General features: G+C 41.0%; 1 protein-coding gene across 1 annotated transcript; it reads right to left on the bottom strand.

The window, feature by feature from the left end:
• Positions 1–217: 217 nt before the first annotated feature.
• HEATR3 (HEAT repeat containing 3) lies at positions 218–17629 on the bottom strand. The gene is made up of 14 exons (XM_010153610.1): positions 17460–17629; positions 16565–16652; positions 15509–15621; positions 13229–13338; positions 12336–12476; positions 11098–11378; positions 10308–10398; positions 7184–7341; positions 6083–6165; positions 5686–5822; positions 3187–3275; positions 2291–2434; positions 2014–2190; positions 218–1091 (listed from the first exon to the last, which is right to left on the bottom strand). The coding sequence occupies exons 1-14, from the start codon at positions 17504–17506 to the stop codon at positions 972–974; spliced, it is 1779 nt and encodes a 592-aa protein (XP_010151912.1). The 5' UTR covers positions 17507–17629; the 3' UTR covers positions 218–971.
• Between the last annotated feature and the right edge of the window lie 1118 nt (positions 17630–18747).

Here is an 18747-nt window from a genome sequence, read left to right on the forward strand (position 1 = left end):
GACTGTGTGGTTTTTTCCCTTAGAAAATGTGTATGAGAGGATCTCATGCACAGAAACAAAACCAAAGCTTTTGATGTATGAAGTTCACATACAATCTTCACGAAATCAGTGACATTTTTTTTAAAATAGTTTCTGTATTTTACAGCTTAAAAATCTCTATTACAAATACTTGAAGAAAGCTATTTTAAGCTATTATAAAATTACTTTAGATAATACCTCAGTATAAAAAAAATACTTCTTAAATTTACTACTTCCCTGAATCCAAATTCATCCTGATGTAGAACTACAAGGAATAAAATAAATCAGGACACTTGCTTTTCAGAAATACCAATCAAAACAAAGTAAAAACAGGGAGCTGCGTAAAGCGTAGGGATCCCTTTACACCGTTTTCCACAGCAAAAAGCTATCATACTGAATTATCCTAAACTAATCCAAAACCGTTTCTGATAAGCCTCATGAAGTAACAGATCCAAGTGCTGACAGCAATCCACACACTTGTCACACACTTCTCTTGGGAAGCTTGCCTTAAGTGCCTGTGCAATTCTTGAAGCAGGTAAGAGCAAATAGCAAATACAAACATTCTGCCACTGCTCGATTTCCTGAAAGGTATCTTGAGCTTTTACATTCTTTCTTGATCTGGCACATACCCTCTAAATTACTTTTTCATGCAATTATAGGTTTCCGCCAGGATACGTCAGGATTTCTACACAATGACAGTGTTGTTATGTACAGATCTCGGGGCTGTAACAGCACATTCTTATCACTGCTAACACTTTAGTATGCCATGCTTTCTGACACGGATGTGACTTTCATATTGCATCAACCCAGAGGTATGAACATACTGAATGTAAAAGAATGCAGTATTAACAGGAAAGCAAAACTGCTCTGGACAATACATTTTAAAAGTTCAAAATGGTTATATTTTTGGAAAACATTACTCAATAAGGGAAACCTTAAAGTTCCTCGATGTTTCAAGTTGGGGTTTTCCCTAGTGTCTCCTGATACGCAATGAATCTTCTCAAATTCATCTTCACATTGTCAAGAACACACAGCTGATCTGTACTATATTGTCCTTTGCCTTCTTTTCGCATCTGTAAAACCAAAAAATACATACTTTACTAACGGAGAAGCTTCTCCTATGAGAACACCTAAAGCTTGTAGCAATTGTACATAGGTCTTCTATCGAGGCATGCTACCTTTTGAGAACTCTGACACGTTCACGTCTTCACATGCGTAGCTAGCAATTATGTCTGCAAGTCGATTTACTACGATACATCTCTGCCTAAAACTAGGCTACTACTGGCACACTATTTCACTCGTAAGTCTGAAAGGTGGAGTTATTTTCTGTAGCTTTTTATATGAGAGACCTTGCACATCTAACTAACCCAACAACTGCAGCACTGTCAGGTAGGTATTTTGTGTGTATGGTGCTTAGCTTCTCGACTACGAAAGCCACTCCTCGGGCTTCGTCTGACTAAAGAAACAATATACTGAAGGTCATTCTCTATTTAAGACAAGGAGGTACTTAAAAATACAGTTTAGAACTTTGGCGTCGTGATTCTTGAAAATACAGAACACACAATCTGTTGTAATGAACCAACAACAGAACAAAAATATCCCCCTGCAACTACAGCAAGTTAAAAACAAAAGATGTGAATGTGACTTCAGAAGGGACTTTTCACCCACCAATTCAGCTGTTCTCCTCCAGAGACACCTGCAGGATTTTGTTTTTACAAGGGCTTCGGAACAATACAGGGATTTGGACATCAGTAACGCCAATGGTGTAATGCGGATGTTGCAATGCAGATGCTGCGCTGTCACCCTGGCAGTTCCATGAACTGCCAGCTAAGTCTATTTGCTTTCCCCTAAAGCAGAGTATCCGGAATTCAGTCATTTGTTGTCCTCTTATAAAGCCATACATTACTGCTTAATTATCTCTCTTAGCAGCCCCAATCTCAAAGCTTTACCCATAGTGTGTGTCGAGACCCTGAACTGGCTGCGTTTGATGCCTACCCTCATTTTGAACACTGGCTGAAATTCTTTCAGTGCTGGAAGCAACTTGATCTGTACTGCTGCCTTTTCTGCTTCTTTACCATCTGCAAACACATCAAAAAGTGCATCCAAGGCTTCCCCTGCTACCACAAGGGAAGATTCCTTCATAGCAACCTCAAGAAGAAATTTTCCAATCATCTGAAATAAGAGAAAAAAATTGATTTTTCCAGCAATGCTTAAGAAAATGGAAAGATGTATCAAAACTGGTTTAGGCTTGCAATGCAGTTTGCCTTCTCACCTTCAGCGTCTCAGCTGTATCTTGTCCTTTCGCCAGGACACTGCCAGAAATTCCGAGGATGCCCACTACGTTCACTCTAACACTGGCATTGCTGCTGTGAATACCAGCTTCACATAAAGCCAAGAGCTGCTCAGGAGTCATACACTGTTTGGCAAGGGGAAAAAAAGAAGGTAGACATACTTACATTTTCATGGAAATTTTCAAAGATGACATCTAGATCATTTGCTTTTACAAAATACAGGCAAATTTAAAACGAAGTGCCCTGTATTATGAAGACTATATGAATTATGAAAATGTAGTCAGCATGTTAAAGTCTCCCTTTCAACTTCTTAAGGTGTTTCTTCCAGAACATAACCAAGGCTGTCATGAACCTGAAGGAAAAAGTTTGGAGCCAAAAGGGATTTTCACAAATTTACCTAGCTCAATAGCTAGTCTGTTCTTCATTATGACTTAGAAAATAAAAGCTCATTTTTCAGTTTAAAGTATAACAATCTATTATACTTCATTTCTGTATTCAGCTCACTAATTCATGTCCAATCCAGATTCTAGAAGGACAACTTGATGACATCACAAAAAAGAATTCACATTTCTAGGTGCCAGTTTACTAAATGCTTGTCATTACATCCACCTCCTAAAAATAACGACCTGTGTCTTATGGCTATTTTGGTTTTGAAATACCTTTCATCTGTTTACATATTAAGGAAGAGATATATAAAAGATTAGTCCTGTAAGGTCCATGAAAAACACAGAGAGTGAATGCTATTAGACCCGTTCTCTCAGTGTTCGCAGCTGCTGAAATTCAGCACTTCATTTAAATGGTTTTGTTTCAAAAACTTTCCAGCACAACCTCACATGAGTTTGAACCTATCAGCGCATCTGAGTTTGAAAGCTTTTACCTGGGAGATGTTCTTTGATGCCATTGTTTGTAGGAGAGCCCTCAAAGCGCTGGTTATGGCTTCCAGGAATTCTGTGTCTGTAGGGAGTTCTGTCAAAGAATTGAACCCAGAGCCAAAAGTTAAACAGGAAGATGAAGGATATGAGAAGCAAAAAAAAAATACCAACTCCTTAATCCCTCAGTTGTTCCTCCAGGTACTACCACAAACAGGAAGAGCTAGATTTCCAGAGACTGGTCTTTGTAAGCTGTAACCATAGTGATTTGTTTGAATTCAGCACTAATTGCATCTGGAGGTTAGACCACAGTTGGTCCTCGTTTTCAAGCACAACCCTGCTAAGGCTCTTGTGTGCCCTAACATATGGTACAAACCACCGTCAGAAGAGAAGCCTGAAGACTGGTGTCACATCGAGACCGTAACACAGAACCCATAAAAGTACAGAAGCTGATTGTGTACTTTAACTCCCTTTTTCTGTCTTCTAAGCATTTTTTTTAGACACCAAGAACACTGGACTCTTTCCAATTCGTAAAGAGCATGCTTTTCAGTGGTTTAATAACCTTTCAGAAATGACTCAAACTGCATTATTCTTGTTTAACTACAAATTCATCAATAGCAGCCATCATCTCCAATGCATGTTCTGCATTTCTTGAAGCTTTTTCTTTTCCTCTTGTGTGTTCTTACTTTCTGAACCACTCCAGAAGAAGCACCTCTTGATTATTTCATGCTTATCTCCTCCTTTCCCATGTATGCAACTAGATCTTTATGCCGCTTTTCCACCCTGTAAACCACAGAATTCCTTCTAACCACATGCTGGTATCTTATCAACTCTATCTGGCAGTTTTCATTACATGGTATTTAACTATTAAAAATATTATGTTAACGAAAATGGACCTGGAACATTAAACGAACTTATTAGCACACACTGTCTTCAGCTAGCTGCTTCTCTAGTTTCATTTCAGACCTGACTACTGTGAAGCCTAACACGTAGACTGAAATCTTGCAAGTCCTGCTCTTCCAGCATGAGAAACATTTTGTATGAAATTCCTTGTACATGTCTTCCTATTTATCTTCATGTCCTGCGTTTCAGCAAGCGCTACACTCTCAGTAACGTTCCCACAGACCGATCACGTGCTTTTCATGACACTGAGAAAAAAGGGTGTTCTGCAGGCAGCTGCATTTGCAGACATCAACGCAGCGTCACACTACACACTACTGCACACGAGAACCACGTACACCGCCGCCGTGGCTGCAAACGAAGTCGACTGAAGGAAGGGAAGAAAACTGAGTTTCTCAAGCTTCTAAGAGACAAGAAATGACAAAGCCATGCATATGCTAGACTTCAGCAGATTTGTCGTAGGAAAAATGTCTTCTGACAATTTTGAGAATTGGCAGGCTTTTCCAGCCTCTAAGAATATCTCTCACTTTTTGAAAAGCCATCATCACTGACCTTAAAACAAAAACAGATTATCACAATAGTCTGAAAGAAGCAGCTCATCAGGGAAACAGATCATCAGCTTGGAACCACATTGGGGTGTTTTGCCTTTTTTTTTTAATTTCAGTTCAGCTTCAGTTACTGACACTAGAGATCACAGCGTAAATGGTCCAACAGTACCACTGGAACGATGCCGATCTGATATGTAAGATCACGGGAGCTAGCTGGAAAAGCTAACTGCTGCCTATCTACACTAGACTATCTAGTAATACTGATAGTAACAAATACTTGGGGAAACCGTCACAGTAACTCTATGAAATAATGTCCTGGAACTACAGTGGACACATTCTAGTGTTTACCAGGATGAAATTTATTGCCTTCTCCATTGAAACGGAACCACCACCATAACAGGAAGTGAAGCAGCTTTAATAACTAGCCATAAAAACTTTGCACATTGTCTTATTACAAACGTGTTTTCAATAAAGCTGTGCAATCACATGCATAAAACGCGTCCTGGAGACAAGAGGGCTGCTCTTTTTCCTACTGTAGTAAGCGTGTACATTCTGGAGATTTTTGCAACAACCACCTTTGCCATAATTTCATAAAGACTCCTAGAAAAAAAATTAAAGTGAAAAACGCCGCTAGATACCCTTTTTTCCACAGGTCTATTTAGGCTAGTTAGCAGCACATTTAAAAAGAAAGCATCGCATCTTCTTCACGGCTTGTCTGATTGATGAAAAATTGCTATTATCACAAACATGATCAAGCAAACAGTTCTGGTCTCACAGCAGGCAGGATTCACCCACTAACTTAGTGACTTTGTGCATGCACATAGAGACATAAAGCATATTCTTGCATTCGGAGCAGACTTGCTCAAGCTTTTAGTTCAGATAAATACATCTTATCAGGATACACGGTTTGGTCAGCACATTTCTGACATTCAGTAGCCTTATTCTGAAAGGCCAAAGGGATAAAATTAGTAATAAAATGGCATTAAAATTAACAGTGTACGTGGTTACCTTGTATCTATAGGGAGTCGGCCAGCAAGCCCCCATTCCTAAACTTCTTACCCGTTTTAGAAAAGACTAGCTGCGAGAGATGCTGTGCAAGGGACTGAAGTGCTGAAGCTCCTCCAAGACAATCCACGTCTGACACTAACAAGATGCTATGAAGGCACGTTAAAGCTCTGCACTGCACCGCATTCAGTCTGAAACAAACCAACGAAAATGGCACTTAGTAGATCGTCTGAAAACAGATGTTGAAATACAAAGGAGAATCCTGAATTAAATAAGGCTGTGATATGGTGGGCAGTTTACAAAAACACTTCTATCTCTTTATTCACAATCACGTATCAGATATGCCACTGTCCAGATCTTAAAAGTAACTCAAAGATGGACAATCCTTCTAAGAGTTCTAAACCGACTGAATATACATGAAAAATAGTAAGAGAGACAATGAAATTCCTACTTTTTAATTAATGGTTTCCAAGACGGATTGTGCATACAGATGTCTAGAGCAACACTGTTCGGAAAAGCAGTTTTTTCAAGAATCTGAGGAGGGGAAAAAGAAAGGTTTAACAGTAAAGCTTTTTTCTTTCTTTTTTTTCCAGGTGTATTTGGGGGAGGGGACACACAACACTAGAATTTTAGCTTAATGTTCAAACTACGTATTTCAAAGGTTTCCAGAGAGCAAGTGTCTCACCTGACAAAAAAGGCCAGAATCTGCCTCAATCCCTCAAATGATACAATTACACACTGGGTTTAGCACAGCACCTTTTAAGTATTCAACTGTACTGAACAAAAGGTGATTTTCTAGGTCTCTGCTATTTTTTTTTTATTTAGATCTTTCTTCCTACTGATTCTGGTACAGAATTTTCAGCTAGCAGCAAGTCTAAACGCCCCTGCCATGAAACTTAGACTGCCTGCTACTGAGTACAGTAAGGCCCGACTGCATCTTGTCCCTTGATGTCCTGTGTCAGAATTCTACAGTGCTGCTGAATTAGCATAATAACTGATTCAAACGACCAACCTCATCTTTACAGTCCCAGATAAGAATGAGTAAAACAACTCTGAAACAAGAAAATCTGAATTCTTGTCAGTGTCAAATACTGTACTTCAAACACTACGTACAAAACAGGGAGAAGAGGAACTTGAGCTTTTTCAGTGCTGACTGTTGCCATTTGCAGGCATTACTTCCACCTCCCTTAGCTACTATCAGAATGTGGCTGTCATGCTTCTACTCAAAGTTCCCTTTAGTTTTGCAGGTAATGTTCTTCATGTCTAAATCAAGAGATGCTAACCTTTGTGTTTTGGAAAAGCCAAATTAAAAAACAAACAAAAATACCCCACCAAAGAAACAAACACCAGATTTCTCAAACACCTGCATGAAGAAATTATGTAGGTCAAGACAGCTCACATGAAGATGCTCCATCTCTAGGCCAAAAATAAACTGATTTATAAAAATATTCCTTTCCTCCAGATGGATTGGGATAATTTGTTTACCTAACCTGGTATACAAATCAGGCACAAGGGAAAGACTGTACCATGTGCTGGAAATAAAAGACAATACCTTCTTTGGAATGAGGTTGTTCAGAAACGCTGAGTTAACCTCAGCAGAGAGACAGAGGGGCGACATTAGCAGCCCACTCCCCTCATTGTATGAGTTTTCCATAAACAAGTCGCTTTCATCACTGCTGGAGAGTTCTTCCCATTCATCATCAGAGGGATCTGGGAACATAAGACAGACCCGTAAACCTAACAACACTCACACAACAGATACACTGCTTCTCACCTATACTTGGCTTCAGCTTTTGGTTTAGGAGCTCTTGGGCAATAATGACATCCACACAAACCAAGCACCATTAAGTCGTAGTTCTAAATATTGCACTACTATTGATTTTTTTTTTTTAAATTCATTTATATTCATTTAGGCAATGAGGCTTGTTACAAGAGAGGTTTTTCATACGTGGGTACTTCATTCTCTGGTATCAGCTATGCTTCACTTAAAGATATCAAAAAGGTATAGAGGAAACATTTCAAAAAGCATTTACTAGGATTTTAACTCGTATTGTACCATTTTACTTTTTGAGGTAGACTGAAGCATGCAAACACACCACGTTAACTTGTTTACTAACTGCAATCAGCTTCAGACAACTGTTTTCTCTGGCAATACTGAAGCCACAGACAGAAATCCTCTAACTGGGCAGCGAGTGGGCTGGATGAAGACGTTACTGTCTCCACAGCAAAGGGAGCTGAAAGGAATGAACAGCAGCAAAACAAGCCAAAGCAAGCCTCTGTTAGCCATTTCAGGAAACATATTTTAAGTAATTAAACCAGGTTTATATTTATAAACCTGACCTATGTTTATACCTACACGATTTACTCCGTATACTAGCAGATCTGTAAGGGCAGACACAGTAAGGGGGGTTGAGGTAGTGTTACCAACGGGCAGAGCTACGGGGAAGTGAGTAATTCGTCTATGGCTTAAGGTAGCTTGTGCTTGTCAGGCCGAGTCCAAGTCCACCATTTATATTTAAACTGATAGATCTACATCCACAGGGTTTACACTGATTTATCTACAGTTGTTTTAAACCTGGTTACATTTTAACTGGTGTGACACTAGTGTTTACGCAAGTCCTAAGTCTGCAGGTTGGACTGATCCTCCTCGCTGACAGGTGAAAGCTCTTCCTGTGTACACGGGTCAGGACATTTCACTACGGTGACGAAAAGGTACCCTATTCACCCTCACGTAATTCTGTCTGACAACACAGATTCACGTGAGACCCAGGGACTGTAGTAACTACAGCATCAGCCATGCACTTTTTCCTGTGGCAGAAGGTAAATTCACACACGTAAAATACAGCAAGAAAGGTCTAAATGAAGGCACTTCAATTGCACTGTGCAGCAGCTTAAGAACTTCTTTGAAGGTGATGACTACTGTCAGATAATGTCGCAAAGTAACTCCTCAGGCAGCGGCAACCTGATCACATGGACATCTTTTGCTTACAGAAATATCCAATTAATCCTGCAGCCATAGTATGCTGGTGTTAAGTCTTTGCATGAGAAAACGGCTGTCTTATGCTTTGCTAACCCACAGTAGCAACAAGCATGAGCACAAAGCAGACATCTCCCTTTCAGACTCTTGCCTCTTCTAAAAAGTAAAACCCATCTGCATCTTTACAAAGCAAAGCAAAAGTCTCATTTAAAAACCAGGGGACTGTGTGAGCTGACGTGCACTTCAGCAGCAGCAAAGACAACAGCCATCGCATGTTCAGAGGGAGCGACAAGGGCAGAGCAGGAACTACGCTCTACACGCCAGCCCGTAACTGAGATCAGGTTCCTGGTACCATTCTTGGAAATACAGAAGCATTTCCAGTGGCAGTCCCATCTTAACTAGCGCTGGTAACCTACAAACTACAGCCTGGACAGCAAGGCTGGAGTCTCCTGGCCTCCTTCCCACACCCCCATTACGGGGAGAGCACTCTGCTTCATCCAAACGCCGGCCGGAGTTCAGCAAATCACGTCTCTTGCCAGCCTGGTTATTTCCCTCAGTTCTGTAGCAAGCTGAGTGTTTCTATGAACTCAGCATAATGGCTAAAGCTATTTTAGTCCTCAAATAACTTGGAAATTAAATGAACAGCTGCCTCTGGATTCCTTTTAATTTCTACAGACTGTGTTTCTGTCTGCCCATGAATGGGTAAAGTACTGTAGTGAAATACAACACAATCAACCTTACATTACACTGAGTGAATGGCAGAATATGCAGCTTATCCACAAGAGATTTTCCAATTAAAGGGGAGTGCTTATGAATTACAGCTCATTAGATGAAAAATGCAGTTATGAAAGGAGCTTCATATACTAGGTGCAGAATTTCCTTGTGCTGTAAGAGAAAAAAAAAATCACCATTGGGAATGTTTGAGTATTACTGTGGATTTTATTAGAACCTGAAAGATTTAGTTATCTCCTACACAATTACTTTTGCATCAGGCTCACAAACTCTACTAGTGATCACAATCTTCAGGTTTTGGAGAGTTTTTTTGAGGTTTTGATGCATTTGTTTCAAACAGAATTTGAGAATTTGTTTTCCTGAAGATTCAGAGAAAAGCTATCAAAACTGGCACAGAATATCTATTTGCTACTCCCTCCCTCCACGAGTAACAGCCTTCCATCTCCTCAAAAACAGCTCATAAAGGTAGAACTCTGAGCACCCTAATTCTGCATTGCTGCCAGATTTGCATGCAACAGCTGTCTTTCCTCCTTTTGCAATCATGTAGTATCGAAACTAAATCCAATCCACAAGATTTCTCTGCTTTAAAGATGCGATGCCGCAGTCCTGCGATAGGATGCACACCCATACTGGATCAGGTAAACAGCCAGACCATGAAATAACTGAACAAAGAATTGGCTGCAATACTTTTCAGGAAATACCTGTTTGGCCCAAGTGCTTTTTTGTTTGTTCTTAAATGTTGACGCATGTAGTATCGTGCAAAAAATACACATAATGAGGGGAAAAAACCCACTTAAATCAGTAATAGAAATTACAATCCAAGCTGCCCTCCAGATGAGGGTATCGGGAATAAGAAGTCTACATGCATTCACCCTTAAAAGCGACGATCACCAAACAGCAAATCGAACGCCACCTATTCCAGAAACAAAATGCACCGTAACACTTGCAACAAGAGATCCCTACAAACCTTCACTGCAGCACATATTAACGATGATTTCCAGAGCAGTCTGCTGAGCCATCAGTAAAGCTGTCACTTCTTTCAGTTCCCACTTATCAGACTAAAAAAGAAAAATATTAATCACGTGATTTTGTAAAACACCATTTCAGCGCCACTGGAAGTACCCAGGCGCTCAGTTAAAAATACAATCCAGCCATTTCCTCTTCTTATCCCTCCCCATAAAAAAAAAAAATCCCAAAACAAAAGTCAAACAAAACCAAGAGGCAAACCAAACCTGTCATCTTTCCACGGGATGCTTCAGAACACGTTCTACCTTTACGAAACGCCACCCGCGCTGAAGTTGTAACAGACTAGATTACCTGATGTTAGCTCAAGCCCCAGCAGACACATTTACTTCTGTTACTTGCCTCATGTAGCAATAGTGATTCGTTCGTTAACCTGTGTCACCTCCACTCACGACCGAATCACGAGCACCGAAAGGCTCACTCGCCTTACGCAGCGATCAGAACGTCCTGCGCTGGCTACAGGGAGAAGTGTCACATCAGCCTAGACCTTCCGCTACAGGAAAAAACATGGAAACGCACTTTCTTAATGTGCCGTGCAACCTGCCCACAGGTGAACGAGCCGAGCTGAAATTCTCCATGCGCAGCTTTGAAGTTTTAGCTACACTAGTCAAGCCTTTTGGGAGTTTGGATTAGTAACACCAGTAGGTAGCTACACTGCCTAACGCTCAGTCAAGACCAGTCGGGTGCTCAGCCAAACGCACTCAACTCCCCGAGAGCCAGGCAGCCACACTTACTGGAAGTAGGTCTGAAATGTCATTTTCTCTTCTGACTTTTCCTTTTGGTACCTCTTCCATATCATCTTCACTCATACCACAGTTGTCCATAACATCAGTCATGTTTTCCTCAGTTTCTGCCTCCGCAGCAAGTTTTAACCTGTTTTTTTCAGCTTCACTCATTCGAATGATTGTTTCACCAGCATCTATTGCTAATGATTCGGAAAAAATCTTCAGGATTGCGTTTACCATGCTTCCCAGGCTGTCTGCTGGAATGGTATCCTTGATATTCCAGATAGTGCCTAAACACGAGGTAGTTGAAATACAGTAATCTGTTAAAATACTCCATTCCCAGCCCTGTAATAGCCACATATTTTGTAAGGACACAACCTCCACTAGTTAAAAATACTCAGTTCTTATATCCCAGTATGAATCTTCAAGCCTTTGCTCTACAGACTTGCATTTTTTTCTGTTCAGCATTTCATATACTAATCTGTAATAAGTAAGTTCTTCACAGAGAGGGTGAACAGGTTGCCCAGAGAAGCTGTGGATGCCCCATCCCTGGAAGTGTTCAAGGCCAGGCTGGATGAGGCTTGGAGCAACCTGGTCTAGTGGAAGGTGTCCCTGCCCATGGCAGGGGGGTTGGAACTGGGTGGTCTTTAAGGTCCCTTCCAACCCAAACCATTCTATGGTTCTGCAACTATGTTATGCCCAAATCTTAAGCTTAAGTGAATTCCAGCATATAAGGCTACTCAGAATATTTATGTGGAGTGATCTTGGTGACACTTTTTACCTGCTATAACAAATCCACAGGAGAACACCATTTTCTAAGGATTCTCAAAATTAAACTAACTTATTACACTCCAGTATTTAAAAAAAAAAAAAAAATCACTATGGTTAAGCATTTGAGGTGGAAAAAAGATTGCAAGGTAGAAAATCCCAGGTAAAAACCGATGCCTATTAAGACCAAAACAAACCTGGTACTACTTATTATTGACTTACTTAAAATGGGTTATCACACTGACCAGGTACTGAATTCAGAAGCAAGCAGTTAAGACAGTTTTAAAACTAACTGCAAATATTTGGTCACTCCAAAACAAATCCCAAGAAGCACAAATAACCTCATGAACCATCTATACAGGTTTTGATGATCAAATATCCAGATTACAGCAAAGACGACTAAGCCTTCTGTCCTTCCCACCCTCCTCTACCTGCCACGCTCTCCGTCACAAAGCAGCAAATGCCCTCGAGCATCATACCTGCTATCAGTGTTCTCAGAAGGATATGCTTCATTGTGCTCTCTGGACACAACATCACGGTTTCCAACACTTGTTGTGCAGAAGCATTGAATGAAGAAAGAAGATCTGGATTATCTTCTGTCACTGCCTGCAGGCAGTTTGCTGCAGCAAACAATAACAACAAAGATAATTAACAAACCCAACAGTAGCTTTCACTCTCCTAGTGAGAAAACATTATCTTCCTGAAAGCTGGAGTAATGAAACACAGACACAGGAAAAAACATTTTGTGCAGCACCATGTTGTAATGGTATGACACTGTCCTTCACAAACTGTGCTTTAGATTAAAAGACTTTCGCTGGCAAACCTGTGTATAAACCAGTGAGGACAGCACATCAGACATGGGACCAGCCACATGCATTTCAGCTACCCAAAATTCCATTTCTCCCTTGTATACTGACTCGGGAAAACACCAAAACCTATTGCTAGTACATATATCTGTAAGACTATAACAATACTACTAATAAAAACACAGTGAAAGTGATAGGAGGTGTTGGGGAGGTGTTAGACAGACTATGTCCTTTGCTCTACAAATTAAACCCTCCGTTAGCAAACCTAGAAAACAAAGTGAAAAACACAGCCTCCATCTAGAGCTTGCTTTCCACAAAACCCTTCCTCCCATGTAACCGGCAACAAGCCATTCTCCGAAGTGAAACCAAGCACAACAGATGTTCCAAACAGGCTTTGGAACAATGTGCTCTTCAAAAGGGAATTCAAAGTCTTACATTCAGTGTAAAGTTTAAGGAACACTAGGGCAGGAGCATTATGCAACGATGTGACATCAGCGTTACATTCATATAAGAAAGAGGGAAAAACCAGAATCTTTACATCTTTATCTTCCCATTTTACCACTCACCTACTGAAATAGCCAGATCCACATTCGTGGAAAATTTCTTCATGTAATGTAACACAGGCTCCAGACATCCCTCTTTATTGAATATGTGCACCGCAGTATTGTTGCATTCACTGACGCATAAAAAAGATTAATAAACCACTTTTCCCAGGAAAAACATACTGGAAAAACATTTTAAGTAACACATACTCACATTTTAGAAACCTACCTAGGAATTACACATTACTCAAAGAGCTATCATTCGTTACAGAGGCTATGGCCAACTCTGCACAAAACGGAGGAAGAGGCTGCAATAGCCTGGACACCACTGAGGAAAGCTGGCTTCTGCCAGCTGCTTCCTCATGCACGGTATCCAGGAGTTTATCTGGGAGCCTAAGTACAGTCTCATGCAGACAGAGCCAGCCAGAGCATGAAAAGCAGCTTATAGCCATGGGCTACAAACCAGTCCAGGGCTTTCTGCAGCCATGGAAGACTTCATCCACAAACACCCTCACAACAGAGCAGGCTGTTGCCTCTCAGATCAAAATAGTCACTCCAGAAAACACCCGCTCCTAACATTCAGAAATGCAGGCTATATCAATGCAAAACGTGACATTTACTTGAATTATCTAACAGTGGAATTTGTGTTTCTTCAGGTTTTCACAGCTACTCCCATTTTTAAACTAATATATTGAAAGAAGACAAATTCAAACTAAAAAAGCATGGGGCATAGCTAGCTACACGGGTCTTCAAAAATGTACTTCTGAAAATACTGTCTCAGCACCAATGCCAGTACCAAACAGCAAGAAAGTCAGCAGTTCACAGTCATTGCCACAAAGTTCAAAATGCAGAGGTGATTTATAGCACACTTAATAATTATTCCTGTTCCAAAGCACTTAGGTCTACAAAAGCAGTAAAAAAACTGAACACAAAATTGCTGAGTCAGAGTTACAAAGGGTCACGTATTCTGTGTAAGGTGCTGAGCAAGCAGTTTCTGTACTGTTCTAGATTCCAACCCCTAAAAAAAATGATGTTTACAAATAATCCTCAAGCCAGCAGCCATACCATACAGACAGACGCACAGGCAGCTCCATGGAAATACTGTACAGTATGAGAAACACTGTATGGACCAAGCTGTGTAATGATGTGGAGCTGTTACTAAACTAAGAGAATTAACACAAATTTAAGGAGAACTTTCAGACAGGTCTGTATCACTTTGATGTTTATAGCCATTTCTGAACTAATACTGTTGCCATTCCTCTTCCTTCACCTGGTGTTTCCAGTGTAAACTACTAACTGAACAATGTGCATTCTGCCTCACGTAGGTAAGCAGGTTTGTATCAGTGCCTCAGGCACCAAGGGATAGTTTGGCCAAACATTTAATACCAACTTTCGGGGTGACCTGCAGGGGGAGGAAGTAGCACAAAAACTCCTCGTATTCCCAGAGCACTGGAGTCCACTGATGAGAATTTAATTTTCTCCATCTCCCATAGCATGGCCTATGGGAACTGCATGCAAGACCCCACAACCCAAACCATACAGGAGACTGACAGAACAAGTTCAGAAAACATTGTCAGAACTTACGATGCACGACCAATAGGAAAAAAATTTTGTCACTCTCCTAAAACCAATGACTAGATTTGTGCACTTTTAGAGTCCTTCACTTACAAAAGTAATGGTAGAAGATAAACTCATATTTCAGATGAGAAGAAATTCTTCAGAGAGGGTGGTGAGGCACTGGAACAGGTTGCCCAGAGAAGCTGTGGATGCCCCATCCCTGGAAGTGTCCAAGGCCAGGCTGGATGAGGCTTGGAGCAACCTGGTCTAGTGGAAGGTGTCCCTGCCCATGGCAGGGGGGTTGGAACTGGATGGTCTTTAAGGTCCCTTCCAACCCAAACCATTCTATGATTCTATGAGGGCTAGCCATTTATTAAGGAAGGCACACATGGGAGCAACACAATCAGAAATCAGAATCAGCAACTGAATAATTCTTCCCATGCAAGGACACTCACTTCTTTTCTGGCTCAAAATCTTTTCTGGTGGTGAGGCACTGGCACAGGTTGCCCAGAGAAGTTGTGGATGGCCCATCCCTGGAAGTGTTCAAGGCCAGGCTGGATGAGGCTTGGAGCAACCTGGTCTAGTGGAAGGTGTCCCTGCCCATGGCAGGAGGGTTGGAACTGGATGGTCTTTAAGGTCCCTTCCAGCCCAAACCAGTCCATGATCCTATGAGTCAATTACCATGCTCTTTTTCAGGACCAGTTTAATGCAGCTCTTCTAAAAGGCCCACATTTACACGGCACTTACCATACGTTCCACAGCAAATTAACAGCCTCATTGGCTATGTCTTCAATATAGTTTTTGTTCATCTCTCTGCATTTTTTTGGAGAGAGCTGGTTAGCATCTAGTCCAGTGCTACACTACAACCAAACAAGAGAACCAGGGTTAGGAAACCAACAAGCCAAGAGAAAAGCAAAAACAGCACAGTGAATGGAGAGATCTCTCATCAAGTGTTTATTACCAGGAAACTTGACTAGTTTCCTATTCCCTATGAAAACGGCCACAATGGAATGGAATCATTGACATTTTTTCTTCTCTTGCAGACTCTTACAGTACTTGCTTTGCATTCAAGAGTCTTCAGAAGCATTTCTTTTTATGAAGAAATACTTAGCGATTTTAGAACCTGAAATGCTGTTTCTTGGTAATACAGTCTGTATGCAATTTTCAACAGTTCATTCTAATCACAATGACCAATTCAGCTAACATCTTGCTGTGCTTTACAACAATGCGATTAGCCGTATTTTAGAATGGGGAAAAAACATACAGAAAATGATGGTATTGCTCAAGGCTGCTCATATAAACACAGCAGGTGACAGAATTCAATGCAATTTCCAAACTGCACTGCAACACCTGGACCAAACAAAGAATAGGTATTCAGTACAGATTATTTTACAGTAGTAACTACCCAACTGTAAACCCAAGCTTTCATTTAGACCAAAAGCTGTTTACCAAAAAAGCCTCACTAGAATAATCTTGCAACATAAATGTTGGATCTGGATCTTGACTGACAGAACAGACTTGTCTTGGCTGACATTCCAGACCCAAAATCTCCAGACTGTTTATGCAAAAATCATCCAAGGCAGCAAACCTCACCACGGGTCCAAGTTAGCAGGTCAGGAGGCAGAAGCAAGTGGTTTGAAATCTCTGGAATACATTTTGTACCAGTAAACCTACTGAAACATTCTTGTAAAAGATCTTTCAAATATCTTCTCTTGATACTAGCGACTAGAATTGGACTATTTCTGAAAACAGGATAATTCAGTGGCTAGATCAGTTTTAAAATCAGAATAAAAATCAACACACCTCTTTCAAAAGTGCTACAAGGGGTGTCATGATGTCTTTTGTCACCATGTCATCGCAGACCTCAAATCCTCCACAAGCACTCAGATTTCTGGGAGAAAAAAAAAAATGCTTTGGAACAAATACAATACATTCCAGGAATGTTTAAAAAAACCCAACATGTATTCAATATTCTTCTCTAAAGATTATGGTACTTTTTGTTTTAAAATCAGTCTGCTTAACAGGAACATTAGTCTTCTACCTTCCTAACATAAAAGAGTAAGTGGTGTAAGGGAAAAAAAAGTTGTTCTTGCTTACTTGCCTTTGCCTAGTGTAAGTAGAAAGCTTATCTGTACTGGAGCATGACTTCACTCAGGTATTCCTCAGTGAGTGTAAGATACAACATGAACGTTAACAAGTATTAGCATTACATTTCAGTACAAATACAGCAAGCTGTAGGCCTAACCACAGAATACCAACTCCAAATGATGTTGTTCAGTATGTACAAGCCTGTCAAAAAGCCAGCTACGTGCATTCTTTAACCAGCCCACCCCTCCTACTGTGTCATCAAGACAGAAAATGCCACTCTAGCAGCATTCATGTTCTCCTCATTCCTCCATACTACTGTTTTGGGGTTTTTTCCTAACGCAAAGATGGAAAGCAGTGCATTCCACTGCAAGTAGTTAAAATGGTAGTAACTAACTTAAAAATTGCTCCCAAGATTAAAGTCTCGTGGTAGCATACTGGAGTAAGGAAAGCCCCCCTCTCGGAGAGGCTGACTGACCTACACATACTTACTCAAACGGAGCTGAAGAAAGAGGGGCTGGCATTCACGTTCAGGGCTTTTACCATCAAAAAACCTCTCTTGTTGACTATGCCAGGAGCACCTCATTCTAACTGAACATTAGCAACGGCTTACCGCAGAGCGCCTGCAGCTGTCTCGCGAACAGCTAAACTGTGATCCATCAACAACGGTCCCAAACACCGGACGACGTCCCTCTGCAGAAAGGTTGGGATTACATGCTTCTGCTGCAACAGCCTGGAAATACTGGCACAGGCGTACTCTCTCACTTCAGGGCTTGGGTGCTGCAGCTGGCGAGACACAAACAGGGTAGATTAGGGGCGAGCGAAAAGATAGCTGGAAGTTTTTATTGAGTGAAAAGATAAATCTGCGTTTTGATTTGCAGGCCCAGCACTGTAGCTCCTGTTTTACTGTTCCTGAAAGGAACCAAGAGCTTTTACCTTCCATGGAAATTTCTAAGTCTTTGCCTGGGTTATGTGTTAACAGCATGACTAGAGAAATACTATTCTGGGTGTTTAACAAGAGCTGCAGCTCAGACACGGATTTGACACTAGCTGGCACTGGTGAGACCTCATAGCTACTTTTGATTACTCTGTTTTTAAAAAAAGCACAAAAGTGGGGAGGAAAATATCATCAAGGAACTATAACAGACATAACATCCATCACCATAAAGAAAAACTGAAGAATAAAAAAAAAAATCATAGCCTTTAGACTAAAAAAATCTCCTTAAAGACAAGGAGCAAGCATTCTCTACGTCTAAAAGACGACACTGACGTGTTGTAACAGTGGTTTGGGTAAGATCTCAGGATTGCAAACCATAAAAATAGTAAAACAGCAGAAGTTCCTGTCGTGGAAGGTTGTGGAGTTCATTAACGTTGCAGAAAAGATAAATCTCTGCTGAAGAGCAGTACATCAGATCCTGCCTCACTGAAACTGATAGAGGTCTCTCAGTTCACCCTCACCTGCGCATTTATTTTCTTTTGTTTTTAACCTGCATCTCAGCCAGAACCAATACAGTATGTTAGTCCAGAAGAACAATCAAGCAGCGATGTGTTCAACGAGTTCGGTTAGGTGATGTGAACAAAAGGGACTTACCTACTTAAAGGAAAAGAGATTTCTAGTTCTGATTCTGAAGTTACATGTGCAGGAGGAGGTTTACACTCATTTCCACCTGTAGTACTTAAACCAAACCCAAGAAGGTGGCCAAACCCAGTCTTTTTCAGCATTTTCTACCTGATATTGCTTAGATCTTGTACTCATTGCTCTGGTTACCTGCAGGAAAACTCTCCAGCCGGGCAGACTGAAGCCAGGCTCTCCAGGAACCGGGACAAGGGTACAGGGCCGCCTCCCGCCCAGCCTCTCTGAACCGGTCAGGAAGGAGAACGAGACCCGGGACGGGATGCCG

This window comes from Eurypyga helias, unplaced genomic scaffold, assembly GCF_000690775.1.
Source record: "Eurypyga helias isolate BGI_N326 unplaced genomic scaffold, ASM69077v1 Scaffold21980, whole genome shotgun sequence".
NCBI classification, from domain to species: Eukaryota; Metazoa; Chordata; class Aves; order Eurypygiformes; family Eurypygidae; genus Eurypyga; species Eurypyga helias.

What these genes read in the sequence shown, in the direction of transcription:
- HEATR3 (XM_010153610.1), bottom strand. Translation starts at nt 17,506, where the DNA reads ATGGATCACAGTTTAGCTGTTCGCGAGACAGCTGCAGGCGCTCTGCG. An exon ending in TTGTAGCACTTTTGAAAGAG is followed by an intron (nt 15,622 to 16,564) that starts GTGTGTTGATTT and finishes GTTTGGTTGTAG; the next exon opens with TGTAGCACTGGACTAGATGC. An exon ending in ATACAGCTGAGACGCTGAAG is followed by an intron (nt 2,191 to 2,290) that starts GTGAGAAGGCAA and finishes CTCTTATTTCAG; the next exon opens with ATGATTGGAAAATTTCTTCT.